This window comes from Ochotona princeps, chromosome 31 (assembly GCF_030435755.1).
Source record: "Ochotona princeps isolate mOchPri1 chromosome 31, mOchPri1.hap1, whole genome shotgun sequence".
Classification (NCBI taxonomy): Eukaryota; Metazoa; Chordata; class Mammalia; order Lagomorpha; family Ochotonidae; genus Ochotona; species Ochotona princeps.
In genome coordinates this window covers 3906965-3922820 of record NC_080862.1, presented here as the reverse complement: position 1 = coordinate 3922820, position 15856 = coordinate 3906965, and the positions used below count along the sequence as shown (strand labels likewise).

General features: G+C 47.8%; 1 protein-coding gene across 1 annotated transcript; it reads left to right on the top strand.

Moving 5' to 3' along the window:
* The first annotated feature begins 8416 nt into the window (after nt 1-8416).
* RFK (riboflavin kinase) lies at nt 8417-14197 on the top strand. The gene is made up of 4 exons (XM_058657350.1): nt 8417-8583; nt 9748-9899; nt 12518-12620; nt 13748-14197. The coding sequence occupies exons 1-4, from the start codon at nt 8502-8504 to the stop codon at nt 13876-13878; spliced, it is 468 nt and encodes a 155-aa protein (XP_058513333.1). The 5' UTR covers nt 8417-8501; the 3' UTR covers nt 13879-14197.
* The last annotated feature ends 1659 nt before the right edge of the window (nt 14198-15856 follow it).

The window sequence follows — 15856 nt, the reverse complement described above, 5'->3', positions numbered from 1 at the left end:
CTTTCCTTCCTGGGCTTAGGTCAAGCCAGTTTTAGGATGGGTTTTTATGGCTTTTTAAGACAGATACACAGCAGTGTGTTCAAAGGACCCCTCCCTGAAGTCTTGCTAACTGCTCAGTTGGAATTTGCCACTCATTTCTTCATTCCCCAACACATCCAGCACATGCTATGGCTTCTAGAAAACTTTAGTACCCTCATGATTGTTATTATCATTTTACAAATATGTTTGCATATCTCTGCTGCATTGTCAAGTACCCCAAAGGCAAGGACAGTCATAAGCATCTTTATATGCCATTCAGGAGCAAATGCTATTTATTATATCCAACCCTGTTTCAGAAAAAGGTTTAATCTGGTGGGACATTCAGACTTTGTATTTGTCAAATGAATTTGCTGAAATTGCAGCCAGTAAATAACACAGCTAAAGCATTAGAAGAGTATGCTCTTATCATTTATATTCTGTAAATGTTAGCTATTACACAACTTTGTACAGACAACAACAAAAAAAACCCCACTGAAGCAATTTTTAAAATTTTGTCTAGAAAGCAAAAACTAAACACAATTAAGCAGATTTAGGTTTGCTCCCTGACAGATTACCAATAAGCAACATCTTTGACTTAAAAAAAAAAAAAAACTGGCTCATCTACAAAGACTTCTTGACTCCAGAAGCCTGGGAAAAATAGCTTGCAGAGGTGTGTGCTGTTCATCTTTTGACTTGAATAAACAAGAGTTCCATTTTCCTAGGCCTTTCCTTTCTGTCATCTGTCAGTTGGGGCTGGTGGAGAGTAGAACGGATTATTTCTGTGTTGTATGTTTTATTCCCCTGCTCTAACACTGTTGGGTCCCGGTGTTTGACAGGTTTGGGCTTAGAATCCTCCCACTTTGAACCAGCCTTGAGTTCAGTATCAGCAGACGTGGCCCTGGCTTTGCTGTCAGAGGGCCAGGCTTTCACACTGGTTCTAAGCAAGAAGCAAGCTGAGTTGCAAAGTCCTCATTGCTAAAACAAAATTGTGGATAATGTGAGTGCTGTTTACATTGTATCATAATCATGAGGATGACTATGTCAAAATAGATTACCCCTGGAGGAAACAGAGACTTTTTAGGGGGGTTGTACATAAGCCAAAAAGAGAGAATTTCGGGGTTAGAAGAAACCTTACAAGTCTTCCACAATTTACCTGAATAACAACCTTGTCCTCGCTCTCTCTTTAAAGATTTGTTTATGTATTTGAAAGGTAGACTTTTAGAGGGGGAGAGACAGAGGTCTTCCCCCCGCTGTTTCAGTCCCAAGATGTCCACAATGACTGGAAGTGGGCCAGGCTGAAGCCCAGAGCCACAAGCTCCATCGAGGTCTCTCACGTGGGTGCAGAGCCATCTTCTGCTTCCTTCTCAGTGCATTAGCAGGGCGCTTGCATCAGAGTCAGGCGCTTAACGGATTACACTGCAATGTCAGCCCCACCATGTCCTCTCTAATATCAACTTTCAGGGGAAAAGTTCACAGAAGACTTGCATCATGAAAGAACTGTGCATGGATTTTGCTATGGTTTACATATTAGTTTGCATGTCCCCTGGAGCCTGTTTGTTAAAGGCTTAGTTCCTAAAGTCTTGTGCCAAGCTTAAGGATTGGACGCTGCGATTGAATTGTCGTGGCTTTAGCTGGAAGAGATGCACACACCCTCTTGCCATGTCAAAGCGTGTATTGTCTCAGGGCTCTTTTAAAATGGAATCAATACAAAAGCTAGTTAAGTGATGTGGTTGTAAAAAATGATGTGGGCAATGATACTGTGTTGTCATAGTGGTATTAATATATCATTTTAAATTCATGCAGTTTCATTTTATTTATAGTATGTATTTTGTATAAATTTTTTGAAGATTTCAGATTTCATCACGCCTTGATTTCAAAGGTTTTGTACCAAAATAGACTAAATTTTAATTCTTTTTATAAAGATTTTATTTTCATTGGGAAGTCAGATATACAGAGAGGAGGAGAAACAGAGAAGAAGATCTTCCATCTAATGATTCACTCCCCAAGTAGCCACAATGGCCAGGACTGAGCCAATCCGAAGCCAGAAGCCAGGAGCTTCTTCCCGGTCTCCCACACGGGTGCAGGATCCCAAGGCCTTGGACCATTCTCGACTGCTTTCCCAGGTCACAGGCAGGGAGCTGGAAAGAAAGTGGGGCTGCTGGGATTAGAACAGGTGCCTATATGGGATCCCAGCACTTTCCAGGCGAGGACTTTAGCCTCTGAGCTGCTGCACTGGACCCTAACTTTTAATTCAATCTTCACTGTTTTGATTCTTCCTTCCATGAACTTTTTGACATATCCTTGTATAACTGCTGAAACAAAGATTATTTTCTGGCGCCTTTGCAGAAGCAATAGCACGAAGCTGAGTCAGAATCAGAGAAGTTGGACTGAAATAATAAGCAGTTTTAAACAGCAGTTGGTAAACAGGTTCTCAAACAGCAGTTTAACGTAGAATGCCACAATGCCAGTCCCATGACAGCCTTGCCTTGATTCTGACAGTGTTGGATGATTGCGTGCAGTTGTCCACAGGCATTGAACTAAACAAAAGCAGATGCAAGTTTATTACAAGTAAACCCTATGTGTTATATCATACTATACTTCAGTAAACTGGTATTTGGAAGTAGAAGGCATATGTTGGGCAGGATTTGGACACGTTGATTTGACAGTAATAATAAATTGTCGGAGAGCAGAATCTCTAGGTCTTGTGAAATACCCACAGAACCTGGTTCCTTCCCCCAGATACTTGCAGTGTTCAGGCCTGGGCCAGCACAAAGGAAGGCACCTGGAACTGAATCTGTGTATCCTGTTCAGGTGCCAGGGGCTCAAGGAGCCAGAACCTGCTGCCATCCAGGTGTAGCCGAAGTAGAGGAGCCAAGATAACCAGAAACTAAAACATGGGCTGCAGAAATCCCTGCCCCTCAAAGAGCTGTGTAAGCTGAGCACTAGAATTTTCGTGCTAAAAGAACAAGAATGCCCCACATAGAACAATTGTTGAAAAAGCTAACTCCACAGACATGTAAATGGTGCGTGATATGTGGCAGAGGTGCCCTCTGGTGGTACTATGCAAAATCAACTAGAATGATCAAGAAAACTCAGTAGTGTTAGCATTTATTCCATGTCAGACTTTGTGCCGTCTTCAAGAAGTCCACAGAAATTCATGTTATAAAAAACTGCATTCATTAGAAATGTTTTTCATCAAAAGAGTCAGCTTTTATTGTTTATCGCTGTTTCTGATATTTAACAAGAACACTGGGGGGGCAGGGGTGGGTGGGCAGCACTGTGGGCAACATGTTAAGCTGCCAACTGGGATGCCAGCATCCCATATGAGCTCAGGTGCAGTTTGAGCGCCCCACTCCCTGATCCCCGATTGGCAGCAACAGCTGGATCTGACCTGGTTTTTTCCCACCCTGTGTCCACTCTTCACAGCCTCACGCATGCACCTGCCCAGGTCACAGCGCTTAGGAGCCATCGCTGTCCTGTGTGCCTGGCACAGTGCACAGCCCATTAGCACATGACACATGCTGTGGCCATTGGTTTCCCTGCTGTGGTCTCCCATTTCCTCTCCTGCTTCTGAGAAGCCTGCTGTCTACATCACATCCGTGGTCATTTACAGATGGGCTCAGAAGGCATCGGTCCACAGCTGGCTTCCCTTCGGGGCAGGTGCCAAAGGTCTCGCAGTGGTCCCTGTTACCTCTCTACCTCATTGTCTCCCCTTCTTTGCTCACCTCCCAGGTTCTGACTCTTTTGATGAAAAACATTTCTAATGAATGCAGTTTTTTATAACATGAATTTCTGTGGACTTCTTGAAGACTACTACTCCTCCTTTTACTGTCATTAAGGTAAACATCAGTTTAGTGTAAGTTGCATCAAAAAGTTTAAATCCTTGTGTCTGAAATCAGTACCAGCATGGTGCTACAAAGTCCCACACTTGACCTCAGGTGACAGTCACCTTCAAAACACAGGTGCACTGAAAACATTGTATATGATTATATTCAGGCTGTGTGATAAGGTGGATATGAAACACAAGTGAATTCCGTGTTTACACCTGGATCTTCTCTCCAAGTTATTTCATTACTTTTACGCACATATTCCAAAATCCTAAAAACATCTGGAACACCTCTGGATCGGTTCAAGCATTTCAGATTTCGGGGTATTCAACCTATCAAATGCAATATCCTTGCTTCGCCCAAGCACGCACAAGCATGCAAAGCAGTGGAGCAAGACACTCGTTCCTGAGCACCAGTCTCTGCCGTGCCTGGCACAGTGCCTCATAAAGGCATCCTAATTCCCTAACAATTTTACTTTGCATTTCTCATCTCAACTGGCACTGACTTGGAGGGAAAAATAGTGGTAAAACGCTACCTTGTGGACAAACGAGGAATGACATCCTTGTACTTTCTTTTTTTCATAGAGACAACCAATCCTTTTTTTTTTTTTAATTAAAGATGTCGTTTTATCGAAAAAGCAGATCTAGGAAGAGAAGGAGAGGCAGAAAGAGAAAGATCTTCCATCAGCTAGTTCACTCCCCAAACAGCCACAATGGCCAGAGCTGAGCTGATTCAAAGTCAGGAGCCAGAAGTCTCTTCTAGGTCTCCCACGGGTGCAGGGTCCCACGGCTTGGGCCCATCCTCCATTACTTTCCCGGGCCACAAGCGGGGATAAAAAGTGGAGCAGTTGGTACATGAACCGGTGCCCATACAGGATGCCAGCACTTGTAGGAGGCATTTCACCGGCCAGTAGCAATCTATTTTTATACTTTGTTTCTCTGTTATACAAATAATAACTGCTCAGTGCAAACCGTCCAGGAAAACACACAAAGAATGGTGTGTGCTTGGTGGCTGGGGCTGCAGGGGACAGTAGGCTTGGAGCCCGTGCAGCCAGGAACCAGCAAAGACGTGGGGAAATGTAATACGTTTGGAGGAGCTTGGGAGGACCCGAACGTTAAGGTTATTTTCTTGGCTGTGATTCTGGGGGAAAGTTCGCTCAGCCCTCCTGAGGCCTTTTGTTGAAGTTCAGGGAGTGTCAGCAAACTTTGTCAGCGGCTCATGAAGACAGCACACTCCATCTTCCTGGTGGAACCCAGACACTTCTTCCCTGTGTTAAGTGCATCTCATGTATTTCTGATCCAATGGCTTTCCACGATTTGGAACATAGTCTACAAGTAGCAACGAACGAGCAAATTACTTTTTCTATGAACAAAGCTGGGGTCAGCAGTTGCTTCTGGGCCTGACCTGACATTAGGAAGTGAGCATATGTTCCTCCAGAAAGATTATTAACATCTCATGGGGACAGAAGGTAAAATTTGGTTTGGATTCCATCCAGTCATAAAAATTACTTGTCAGTTCCAGACAGCCTTCTATGACCACGGATGAAGCCACCTACGGGACAATGCAGTGAACCAACTTTTCACTCCAGTCTACTGTGGCTGGCAGAGTGTGGGAGCCAAATGACCAGATGGCTCCTTCATAGTTTATAGGATCTCCATGTTTCTTTGCACTTAGCAAGTTTCAGGCTCGCAGCTTTCTGTAAAATAATAGCGTGAGACCAGATTAATCATTTTCGAGCTGTGTGTTTTAGGAGCTTTCAAAAATATTGATGCGAAGTTCATTCAAAGTCTATTTTATCCATCTAGTTTTGATAGTTAGAAATCCACATTAGATGAATTCTGTCTGTTAAAACAGTGCCTACAATGATTCGAAACCAATTTGGGTGGAGTACAGACTGTCAAGAATATGTCACTTCCCAAATGTTTTTGGTATTAAAAAAAAAGTTTGGTGTAAGGGCCAATGGCAGGAGCAGATTCAGCCGAGTTCTCTGATCTCCCCGTTTTTGCCTGGCAACAGGGCACAGATTTCCAAAGCCAACTGTGCTCTCCTCCCCTCTGGAACAGGAAGGACGAAGGTCAACAGGACAAGGGTCAGCCCCTGCAGCCAGCCTCGGCCTCCACCTACTTGGAGAGGGCACTTAGGGTCTCCACATGACCAAATTCCACACTGACGCTTGTCTCTGCCATGCCTGGAGCCTCAAGTCCTCCTCATTTATCTGGTCCTACCTAAACATTTACTTTCTGAAGATAAGCTGAAAGTCCAAGTCACATCTTTGACCTTTACTCATTCCCTGGATTCCTCCCAGGTCTACATGAACTACGTATGTTATGGAACTTCACTGCGCTTTGTCTTGACTTATTTTATGGTACAGTGGTTTGTCTCAGTGAACAACCCTGTAGAGTTAAGGGGGGTGGGAAAAAGCAGCATTTTTTCCTCCCTTATGTTGTCAACAAACACTGAGTGAATTTGTGGTACACAAAGTCAATTTTTTGTTTGAACTCTGAAAGATCCTCGTGGCAGTATGTTGAAACTTTTCCAGTGGGGGTTTCACGGTGGAACTCATTGTCAGTTCTCACAAGTCGTCAGTAATCAGAACAGCAGGTGCACAGGCCTTACTCCACACAAGGCAGCGACGTAGCCGTTGCTTTATACATGACGTCTTCGATCCGTCCAGTGCATTGGGAGGTGCTCTGGTAATTACCCCCAGTTCCAAGAGGAGTAGCTGGAGCACAAAGGGATGAAAGTCCTAAAGAAGTGGTAGCTGCCAGGTTCTCCTCTTATTCAGGACTACTTTGCTTTATTTCCTTCCAACAGACTCCTGCTGCCTTGCTTTGTGCCCTGGGCATCCCTGCCTTGGAAGTGGGCCCAAAGGACCCCTTTCCAGCTTGACATTTTATTCCCTTCTTCCTGGGCTCCCTGTCCTCGTCTGTGGAAAGTTCTACCCAGGACACCTGACTCACTCCTTGACTCACACTCCAGGACCTGTTTATGCAAGGGCCCAGGGGTGCTTTAGAGGAACTGAGAAAAAAGCCTATTGGCCTCTTGGGGGAAAGAAGAGCCATGGGATATAAGAAGGGACTTTGAAACATGGCTTAATTTAGGTTGATGCTAGGATGGTGGCCAGCATGGGAGGGCTTCTTAATACTGACCAGGACTGGCTGGGAGGAGAGAAAGACTGCTAGCTGTAGCTCTGCAGGTTAGGGGGCAGGGTGGGATTTGGCTGGAAGTGAGGAAAAGGATGGACTGGAAGAGATTCGGTGATTGTTAAACTGAGGAGAGTGTGAATCTTGACATCAAACTCAAGTCCAACAGATTTGAGAGTCTTTAAAAAAATATTTATTTATTTGAAAGGCAGCGAAAGAGACACAGGGAGAAGAACTTTTCAGCTACTGCCCCACTCCCCAAATGTCTGCAATGACTGGGCCGGGCCAGGCCTGAGCCAGGCCAAGCACAACTGATTAGATATCATTTGTATGAGAACAACTGAGCGGGTGTCATTTGAATAAGGCCACTTGATCGGATACACAAAATCGAAAGAGATAATTTCAGACAAGGGTACGGAAACAATTGACGGTTTGTAGACAGGCTTCTGGGAACTGTGCTGAAGTCCTTGCCTTGATCCCATATGGGTGCCGGTTCTAATCCCAGCGGCCCTGGTTCCCATCCAGCTCCCTGCTTGTGGTCTGGGAAAGCAGTTGAGGACGGCCCAAAGCCTTGGGACCCTGCATTCATGTGGGAGACCCGGAGGAGGCTCCTGGCTCCTGGCTTCGGATTGGCTCAGCTCCAGCCATTGCAGTCGCTTGGGGAGTGAATCATCGGATGGAAGATCTTCCTCTCTGTCTCTCCTCTCTGTATATCTGCCTTTCCAATACAAGTAAAATACATGCTAAAAAAAAAAAAATCTGATGCCGCTGACAAACTTGGGCAATCGGTCATGAGCCAGTAGTCCCTGTGTGTAACCTCAGCTCCGTGCACCAAGTCCATCCCTGCGGGACAGCGGACACCTGTGCCTCCCCGCGGGGTCCATTCTGCAGGTGCCTTAGCAGGGAGCTGGGCATGAAGCAGAGCAGCTGGGGTCTGCCGTGCACGCAGGGCAGCTTAAGCCATCACGCTACAATGCTGGCCCCTGGGCTGTTTTAAATAGATCGCGCCTTTTGTCAGGGTGATTATATTCTTAAGGAGACTTCTTGGGGAGCAGGACGAGGAACCTGGCGGTTGCTGGCTCCGGGAATCAGGCTTGTTCTGAAAACAAGGAAGACAAAAGAGACGCGGAGGCCGGTCGTGGAGCGGCGCCCCAGCCGCGCTCCTCCTCGGGCTGACGGACAGCACGGTTACCTCAGCACGTTCTCGAACGCGAGGCGGGCCGCGCCGGGGCGGCCTACGGAAGCCGGGCGGGCGCCGGGCTGGGCCGAGGGGGCGTGGCCGGGCGCGCTCCGCCCCCGACGCTCGCGGCCCGCGGCCGTTGCGGCAGCTCCCCGGTTCGGCCGCCGTCCCGCGGGGTCCGCGTCGGCCGCGTGCTCGGTGCCTTCCTCCCCCGGCAGCCCCAGCGGCTCCTCCTGCTTCCGGGCCGGGGCTCCCAGCTCCGCTTCCACGGCGGCCCCGGCGGACGCGCCGAGCGGCCCTGCGCCGCTGCCCGAGCCCGGAGCGGACGGCGGCATGAGGCACCTGCCGTACTTCTGCCGCGGACAGGTGGTGCGGGGCTTCGGCCGCGGCTCCAAGCAGCTGGGCATCCCCACAGGTGAGTGCGGCCCGCCGGCGAGCGCCCCGGCCGGTGCCCGCTGCCCGGTGGCTGATGCCCGGTGCCCGCTGCCCTCTGCCCGGTGGCTGATGCCCGGTGCCCGCTGCCCGGTGGCTGATGCCCGGTGCCCGCTGCCCTCTGCCCGGTGGCTGATGCCCGGTGCCCACCGCCCGATGCCCGCCGCCCGGTGCCCGATGCCCGCCGCCCGGCGTCGGGCCGAGGAAGGGAGCTCCTCTCTGTCCCTTGCCTCGGAGCTGTGTGGCAGGTGCTCGCCCAGCCAGGGTGGACAAAGGTGGCCAAGCCCGACACTCATCTTGCTCATTGAAACGCTAGCATGAACCAGATGACCCAAGCTTTACGAAGTTGGTCTTAAATTCCTTATTATTATTATTATTACTTTTAATCTGCTTTTGTGTAGCCTCCAAGCACAGGTAGTTGAGTGAGAGCCAAGGAGCTCTTTTCGTGTGTCTACACAGTTTTTAGGAATACTACGCCAACTGCTGCACCTAACAGGAACAGACTAAGGACTGGCTGGTTCTTGTAATGTTTAATTCCATTTTTTTTTTAAGTTGTTATGAAGATATATTTATTTTTATTGGAAAGGTAGATCTACAGAGACAAGGAGAGACAGATCTTCCATCCCCAAGCAGCCGCAATGGCCAGTGCTGAGCTGATCCCAAGCCAGGAGCCAGGAGCTTCTTCCAGGTCTCCTACGTGTGTGCGGGGTCCGAAGCTCCTGGGCCGTCTCCACTGCTTTCCCCAGGTAGTAAGCAGGGAGCCGGACGGGAAGTGGAGCAGCTGGGACACGAACTGGTGCCCATATGGGATACCAGCGCTTGCAGGTGGGGAATTGGCCAGCCGAGGCATCACCCCGACCCCTGTGCTTGTAATATTTAAAAAATAACCCTTTGAAATGACTTGGAAGCTACTTAGGAAAGAGCAGAGCTTTAAAAAGTCCGTTTGTTTTGCATCTTTTTTTTCCCTGCTAGAGACAGAGGTTTATACACTTTGTGTCTTAGTCCTCGCCTGTCCCGAGGAGGGAAGACACTTGTAGCCCCCGGGTGGAAGGATATCATTGTCACCTGGGGCTGGGGTCTTGTGAGGGGACTGGCTTTCGCGAAGCTGCTGTGATAACTGGTAGCGTTGTTCATGTGTGCCCCTCAGCCAACTTCCCTGAGCACGTGGTGGACAGCCTTCCGGCCGACCTCTCCACCGGCATCTATTACGGCTGGGCCAGCGTCGGGAGCGGAGACGTCCATAAGATGGTGGTGAGCATCGGATGGAACCCGTACTACAAGAATGTCAAGAAGTCCATGGTAAGAGTGCCGTTGGCTCTGCCGCTCGTGAGGCCAGGGTGGAGAGCATGCCGGCGGCCTGCGCGGAAGGGCCCTCGGGGGTCATTTCGCCATCGTTGTCATAGACATTTTGGCATTAAGACTTGAAAGATTTAGAAGTGAAGTGTGTGGGTTGCCCTTTAAATGCAAGACGCCTCGCCATCATTTGACTGTCAACGTTTTGTCTCTTTGGATCTAAAAGTGATTCTTTCGTGGTGTGTAAGAAGTCCGATGATGCTGTTAGGTCTCTTGGGACAGTCTTCCCTCTGACTGAAGTGTTTCATTCCTGTGAAGTGCTGTCTGATGAAGGGGACTCCCTCCGTTGTGTGAAATGCTTTTCCATCTGCTTTAGTTTTCTGCCCTTCCCATTTTCCATTACTGCCATCTGTTTTGATTTTTTTGTAATGACGTTTGATTTCCTTCTCATTTTCCTTTTCTAAAAATAAACCCAACATTTATTTGAAAGGCAAAGGGGGAGAGATGAGACAGCGAGTGCACTCAAGCGCGCTTCTATCCACTGGTGACCAAACAGCCGGGGCTGGGCCAGGCCGGAGCCAGGAACCAGGAGCTCTGCCTGCGTCTTCCAGCTGCTTCAGACGGTGCGGACTCGCTCCCTGCAGCCGTCATCCGCTGCTTCCCGCGCACAGGAACGGAGCCGGATGCAGACCTGGGCATCCGCTGCTTCCCGCGCACAGGAACGGAGCCGGATGCAGACCTGGGCATCCGCTGCTTCCCGCGCACAGGAACGGAGCCGGATGCAGACCTGGGCATCCGCTGCTTCCCGCGCACAGGAACGGAGTCAGATGCAGACCTGGGCATCCGCTGCTTCCCGCGCACAGGAACGGAGCCGGATGCAGACCTGGGCATCCGCTGCTTCCCGCGCACAGGAACAGGGAGCCGGATGCAGACCTGGGCATCCGCAGGTGCTCCAGCTCTCACTGCTGTGTTGGGATGCAAGCATCTCTGGGGGCAGTCCCTGCACGGTAGTACCTGCTTCTCTTTCTCACTTCCTTTTGTGTATTTTGGATAGTTACGGGAATTAAATTTAACATCCTCAAATTTTAGAAGTTGAATTTGAAGATTTGAGTTTGTAACAACCTAAGCAGCATACCGGACTCATAAATTCCACCTTTATATGTTGTGTCCTGGATAACGTGGATTAAATACGTGCTTCTGGGCTTCCTGGGAGGTGGCAGTGGGAATATGTGTTGATGGGCTCATTGTAGAGTTTGAAAACTCTAAACTTAACCATTGTAAGTCACAGACCAATTTTCTTATGTATTTGTTTTTTAAAATCATAAAATATTAAATAGATTTACAAGCCAGCTTCTTGTTAGTACTCCTATAACTGCATGTTTGCTTCCCTTTACTCGAGCCGACTGGTGCAATTGCAGGTTGATGCTCCTGTTTCTGAGTGGCCTGGGGGGTGTGCTGTTCTGCCCTCCTTTGGCCCGCGGGACCCACACAGTTTAACTACCTCATCTTAAGAGTCGACTGAGTCCTCTGCTGGTTCAAGCGTGTGGGAAAAGAGATCTATAGCTCAGTGAATCCCATCCTTACACGTGTAATATGGGGATATTTCAAAAAGTTTGTGGTTAAATGGAATTAAAAGTTGCTTATCCAGTTTCTAAACTGCCGCCTCTTCCACACCCCGGTCTGCAGTGCCGCCATCCTTGGCCAGTCCCAGCTGGCATCTCTGTGTGTGGCCTCTTCGTGGGCCTTTCTGCCTCGGGAACACGTGTGTTCTTGCTGGCCGTCTGCTGCCGTTGAGGTGGTCTGTGCAGACCTGAGTCTGGAGTGTCTTGTGCCCGCTCAGCTGTTCTCCGGCCCAGCCTCTACTTCCTGTCGGGAACCTGCCTGGTTCCTCCCCTACATCCGTCTGCAGCTCCGCCTGATTCATAGAGGTTTCCACAGCTGGTCTGTGCCAGAAACACGCTTGTCGGGCCTGACCTTTGAACTGTGCTCTCAGCAGTAACGTCTCCTGATGGTTTGACTCAGGCTTGACTCCACCTTTCCTTTTTGTCTCAAATCCAGGCGTTTGCTTCTTTTATACGTGTCAGATTTAATATATAGGTATAGTCAGACTTTACACATATACATATGTAATCTCCAGCCGGGTGTAACAGATCTGCTACCTCAGTTATGTTGGTGTGTGAGATAGGGGCAGAAGTGAGAGTGATGGCAGAAGACAGAAAAGCTGTACTTCGATCTTAACACAGGTCTTTACGATCTTTGGTGACGGTCGTCTCATTTAGATGAACTTACCACCGGGCCCACATTGTGGCATAGCAAGTGAAGCCTCTTCCCAGTGCTGGTACCCCGTGTGCGCTCTGCTTCCTGTCCAGATGTCCACTTCTGATCTAGTACTCTGCAAGTGGCCTGGGAAGGGCAGCAGGGGATGACCCAGGTACCTGAGCCCCTGCTTCCCACGTGGGAGACCTAGAAGAAGCTCCTAGCTTCTGTCCGGCCTAGCCTGAGCCGTTAGAGCCACCCGGGAAGTGACCTTAAAGTAACTTTTGTTAATCTACCATCAACAACGCTGTATTTCAAGTTTCTAATGTTTTTCTGAGCTAATGATCTTTTCCACATTTCTTGACTAGGAGACCCACATCATGCATACCTTCAAAGAGGACTTTTACGGGGAAATCGTCAACGTGGCTATTGTTGGCTACCTTAGACCAGAAAAAAACTTTGACTCTTTAGGTAAGTTCCTGTTTTGGTCTTATTACTGCTGCCACAGCTGCCGCTGTCAGCTACAGATGGCAGGACAGATATATGTGAGCGTTTGGTTGTGCCAGGCACTGTTAAAAACACTTCACTCAGAATAATTGCTTTAGCCTGCACACTCACCATCAGAAGAACTCGCCTCAGAGTTTGTAAATCATTTGCCTAAAGTCACTTAGTGACTCAGAGGTGGGGAAGCTTTTCTGCCAGAGGCTACATAAACGTTTGTAACATCGTGTTTGGGTCATACGAGGTGATCACCTTAAAAACTAGCCTGTTGTAGATAGATTGAAATTTGAGTTCTATGTGTGCCCACCTGGGCAAGGCAGGACAGAATGGATGTGTCAAGCCCATAATACTATGCGCTAGGCAATTGACACAGGAGGGAGGTTGTGCCGCTGGCGTCTGCCAAGGGCCTTCTTGCTGCATTATAACCTGGTGTCACATGGTGAGACACTAAGAGGACGTTATGGCTCCCCTTGGGGAGGAAGCCACTCCCTCGGGAACCTGTTCATCCACCAGTGGATTCTTTGGTTTATGAAGACAAGGCTGTCGTGCGTGCTTTTATCTCCCAAAATCCCTTTTCCAGTTGTCATACAAATCTGACCTTGGGGAATGACTTGCCAGCCCATGAGTTCTGGGGGATACCCTAAGCCACAGCGTAGAAAGGATGAAGCTCATTGAGAGCCAGCAGGCCACTGCCCCTCTTTCCACAGGTCTGAAATTAATCTTGTAAACTGCTTGATGTGTAAGGAACAACAAATCAGAGAATGTTGGCAAGTAGTGTGATCAGATACCTGTTGGTGTAACAGAGTGGCTTGAGCTCTTACGGCAAAGTTTCCTTAGCAAGCGTTACCGATGGAAGAGAACAGAGTGGTTGATTCTTAGTGTGTTTTTGTGCCTAGAAGTTGCAAGATGAGAGGCTTGACTTGCGGCCTGCTGACTTGTACTTAACTCTGGGAGAGCGATGGAGCGCCTGTCCCCTGTGCTTCCTGGCACAAGCAGTGTGGCCTCCTGGGGGATTTTAGGAGAAACTGAACAAAGGAAAAGTAACGTAGCATTGAACAGGTTTCTTTTCTAATTTATTTGATATGTTCTTTCTACAGAGGCACTTATTTCAGCAATTCAAGGTGATATTGAGGAAGCTAAGAAACAACTTGATTTACCAGAACATTTGAAACTCAAAGACGATAATTTCTTCCAGGATCCTAAAAACAAAATAATGAATGGCCACTGAGAACAAAATCACTGTATTTCTTCATTCGCTGTCTTCTAGCATGTCACTGTTAGCAACTGCGCAGTGTCCTCTAGGTTATATTGCAGGAATCAAACATTTTCCTAAAGCTGTGCGTTCAGCAGTACACTGTTTAAATTAGACCCATCATGCTTAGCGCTGGAAAGATTCACTTAAAAATCAAGGTTCTTTTTTTTATGTAATACTTTGATTAAAATGTAGCACCAGAAAGATACGAAGTGTCTTACGGTGGGAATGGAATGTGGGTGGCTCTGGGTAAAAAGCGTGTCACCAGTGTAAGATGATCACTGCTTCGTGCGGGACACCGACGTGTGTGGTTGCATAGTGCGTGCTGCTAACCAGCAGGGCTTAGGAAAACCAAACGCACCAAGTACAGGTTTGATAGTTTGTCATAAACCTGAAAGGGAAAAGCCAGACTTTGCATTTTTGATATTTTGTGCATTCATGTATTATTACAGAAATGAAGGCTTTTGTGAGATTTTCATTTTACTCATTTCCTTTGCTATGACATTGAATCACCATGCTGTTTTCAGTTCCATGTCGTGCTGCCTTACTTCTAAGTGAGCCTAAGGGACTCGGAGCCTAGGAGTTTAGTAACAGTCAGTTGAATGTTTCACATCTGTAGGTCGCATTTATATTGGATAGTGTTTCATTCATTCATTTTTTTTACATGAGAGAGTCCTGCAGGGGCGAGAGGAGGCCCTAGCTGAAGCAGAGGCCGAGAACTCAGCTAGGTCTGCTGGCTGCAGTGACTTGACCCAGCCCTGCTGCTGCTTCCCAGGGTTGGTGCTGGCAGGAAGCTTGAGTCCGGAGGCCGAGCTGGGAATCTAACACACACTCCACTCCAGCCCACTGGTGTCTTTCCCAGCTGCCTGGCCTCGCTGCCTGGCCAGATGTCAACCTCCTTTCCCTAAGAGTGTACGTTTTACTTGACTTTGGCTCTTGTTTCCTTGGAATCATTGTCAGTGAAGTTTGGAATACCCTAGCACCGTGCATGTAAGAGATCGCATCTGTGTGTACCGTCCCATCACTTTATGAGAAGTGATTAATTGCGTCATCTGCTTTGCCTTTTCTTAAACATCAGCAACAAACGTCATTAGCCTTCCTCAAAGTGTAAATGAGCACATTAACTGTGTGCGTATGTTCTTAAAGATTCAAAATACTCATTGATGAAGACTAAGGGCCAATTAAACCATGAAATACTTAGAAAGTTATTTATTTTTAATGCAATTATATATTCCTGAGCAAATCTAAACTGTTGTAGTTGCATATGTATGATGTAATTTAATGTTAAAGCATGCTTGTAGCTTGAGGAAAGAAATAAAGTTTTAGTTAACAATGTTCATGCTGTGTATTTTTCCTCGTGTTTTGCTGTTTGGCTGCTTGAGTCCTTTTGTTTATGTGGGTGGAAAGTTGAAACCGTCAGATACTGAAATTTACAGATCATTCTGGACTCCCGTAACAGCATCCCGCATCACCGTTCCCTTAGTGTTCCATTTGGTAGTGGTAAGCATGGTTGAGGACAAGGACAGAGCTGTGCGCAATGTAATTTCAATGATCACTAGTTACAAAACATTTTCCTATAACCTACATCAGTGAATTAGAGAATTGATTTAAATAGAAGCAGTTATGAAGTATTGTTGAAGAGGGAAGTATGGATTATTCAAGAAGACTGTATTTTACTGTTCATTGGTAGGAATTTATGCCAAAGATGACAGTCTAGCTTTTCCTTGCTTTACAAAACTATTTAGAAGATGCAAATTTTTTTGTAGAGATTTATTTTTATTTGCAAGGCTGAGCCACAGAGAGACGGAGACCCTCTGCTGGTATACTCCGCAGTTGGCTGCAGCAGCCGGAGCTGAGCTGTCCGCAGCCGGGAGCTGCTTCCAGGTCTCCCACCCGGGTCCAGGCACTTGGTCCGTCCTCCACTGCTTCCCAGGCGCGTTAGCAGGGAGCTGGA

Coding starts and splice junctions, on each gene's coding strand:
- RFK (XM_058657350.1), top strand. CDS start 8,502: ATGAGGCACCTGCCGTACTTCTGCCGCGGACAGGTGGTGCGGGGCTTC. Junction 8,584..9,747: donor GCAGCTGGGCATCCCCACAG/GTGAGTGCGGCC, acceptor TGTGCCCCTCAG/CCAACTTCCCTGAGCACGTG. Junction 12,621..13,747: donor AAAAAACTTTGACTCTTTAG/GTAAGTTCCTGT, acceptor TTCTTTCTACAG/AGGCACTTATTTCAGCAATT.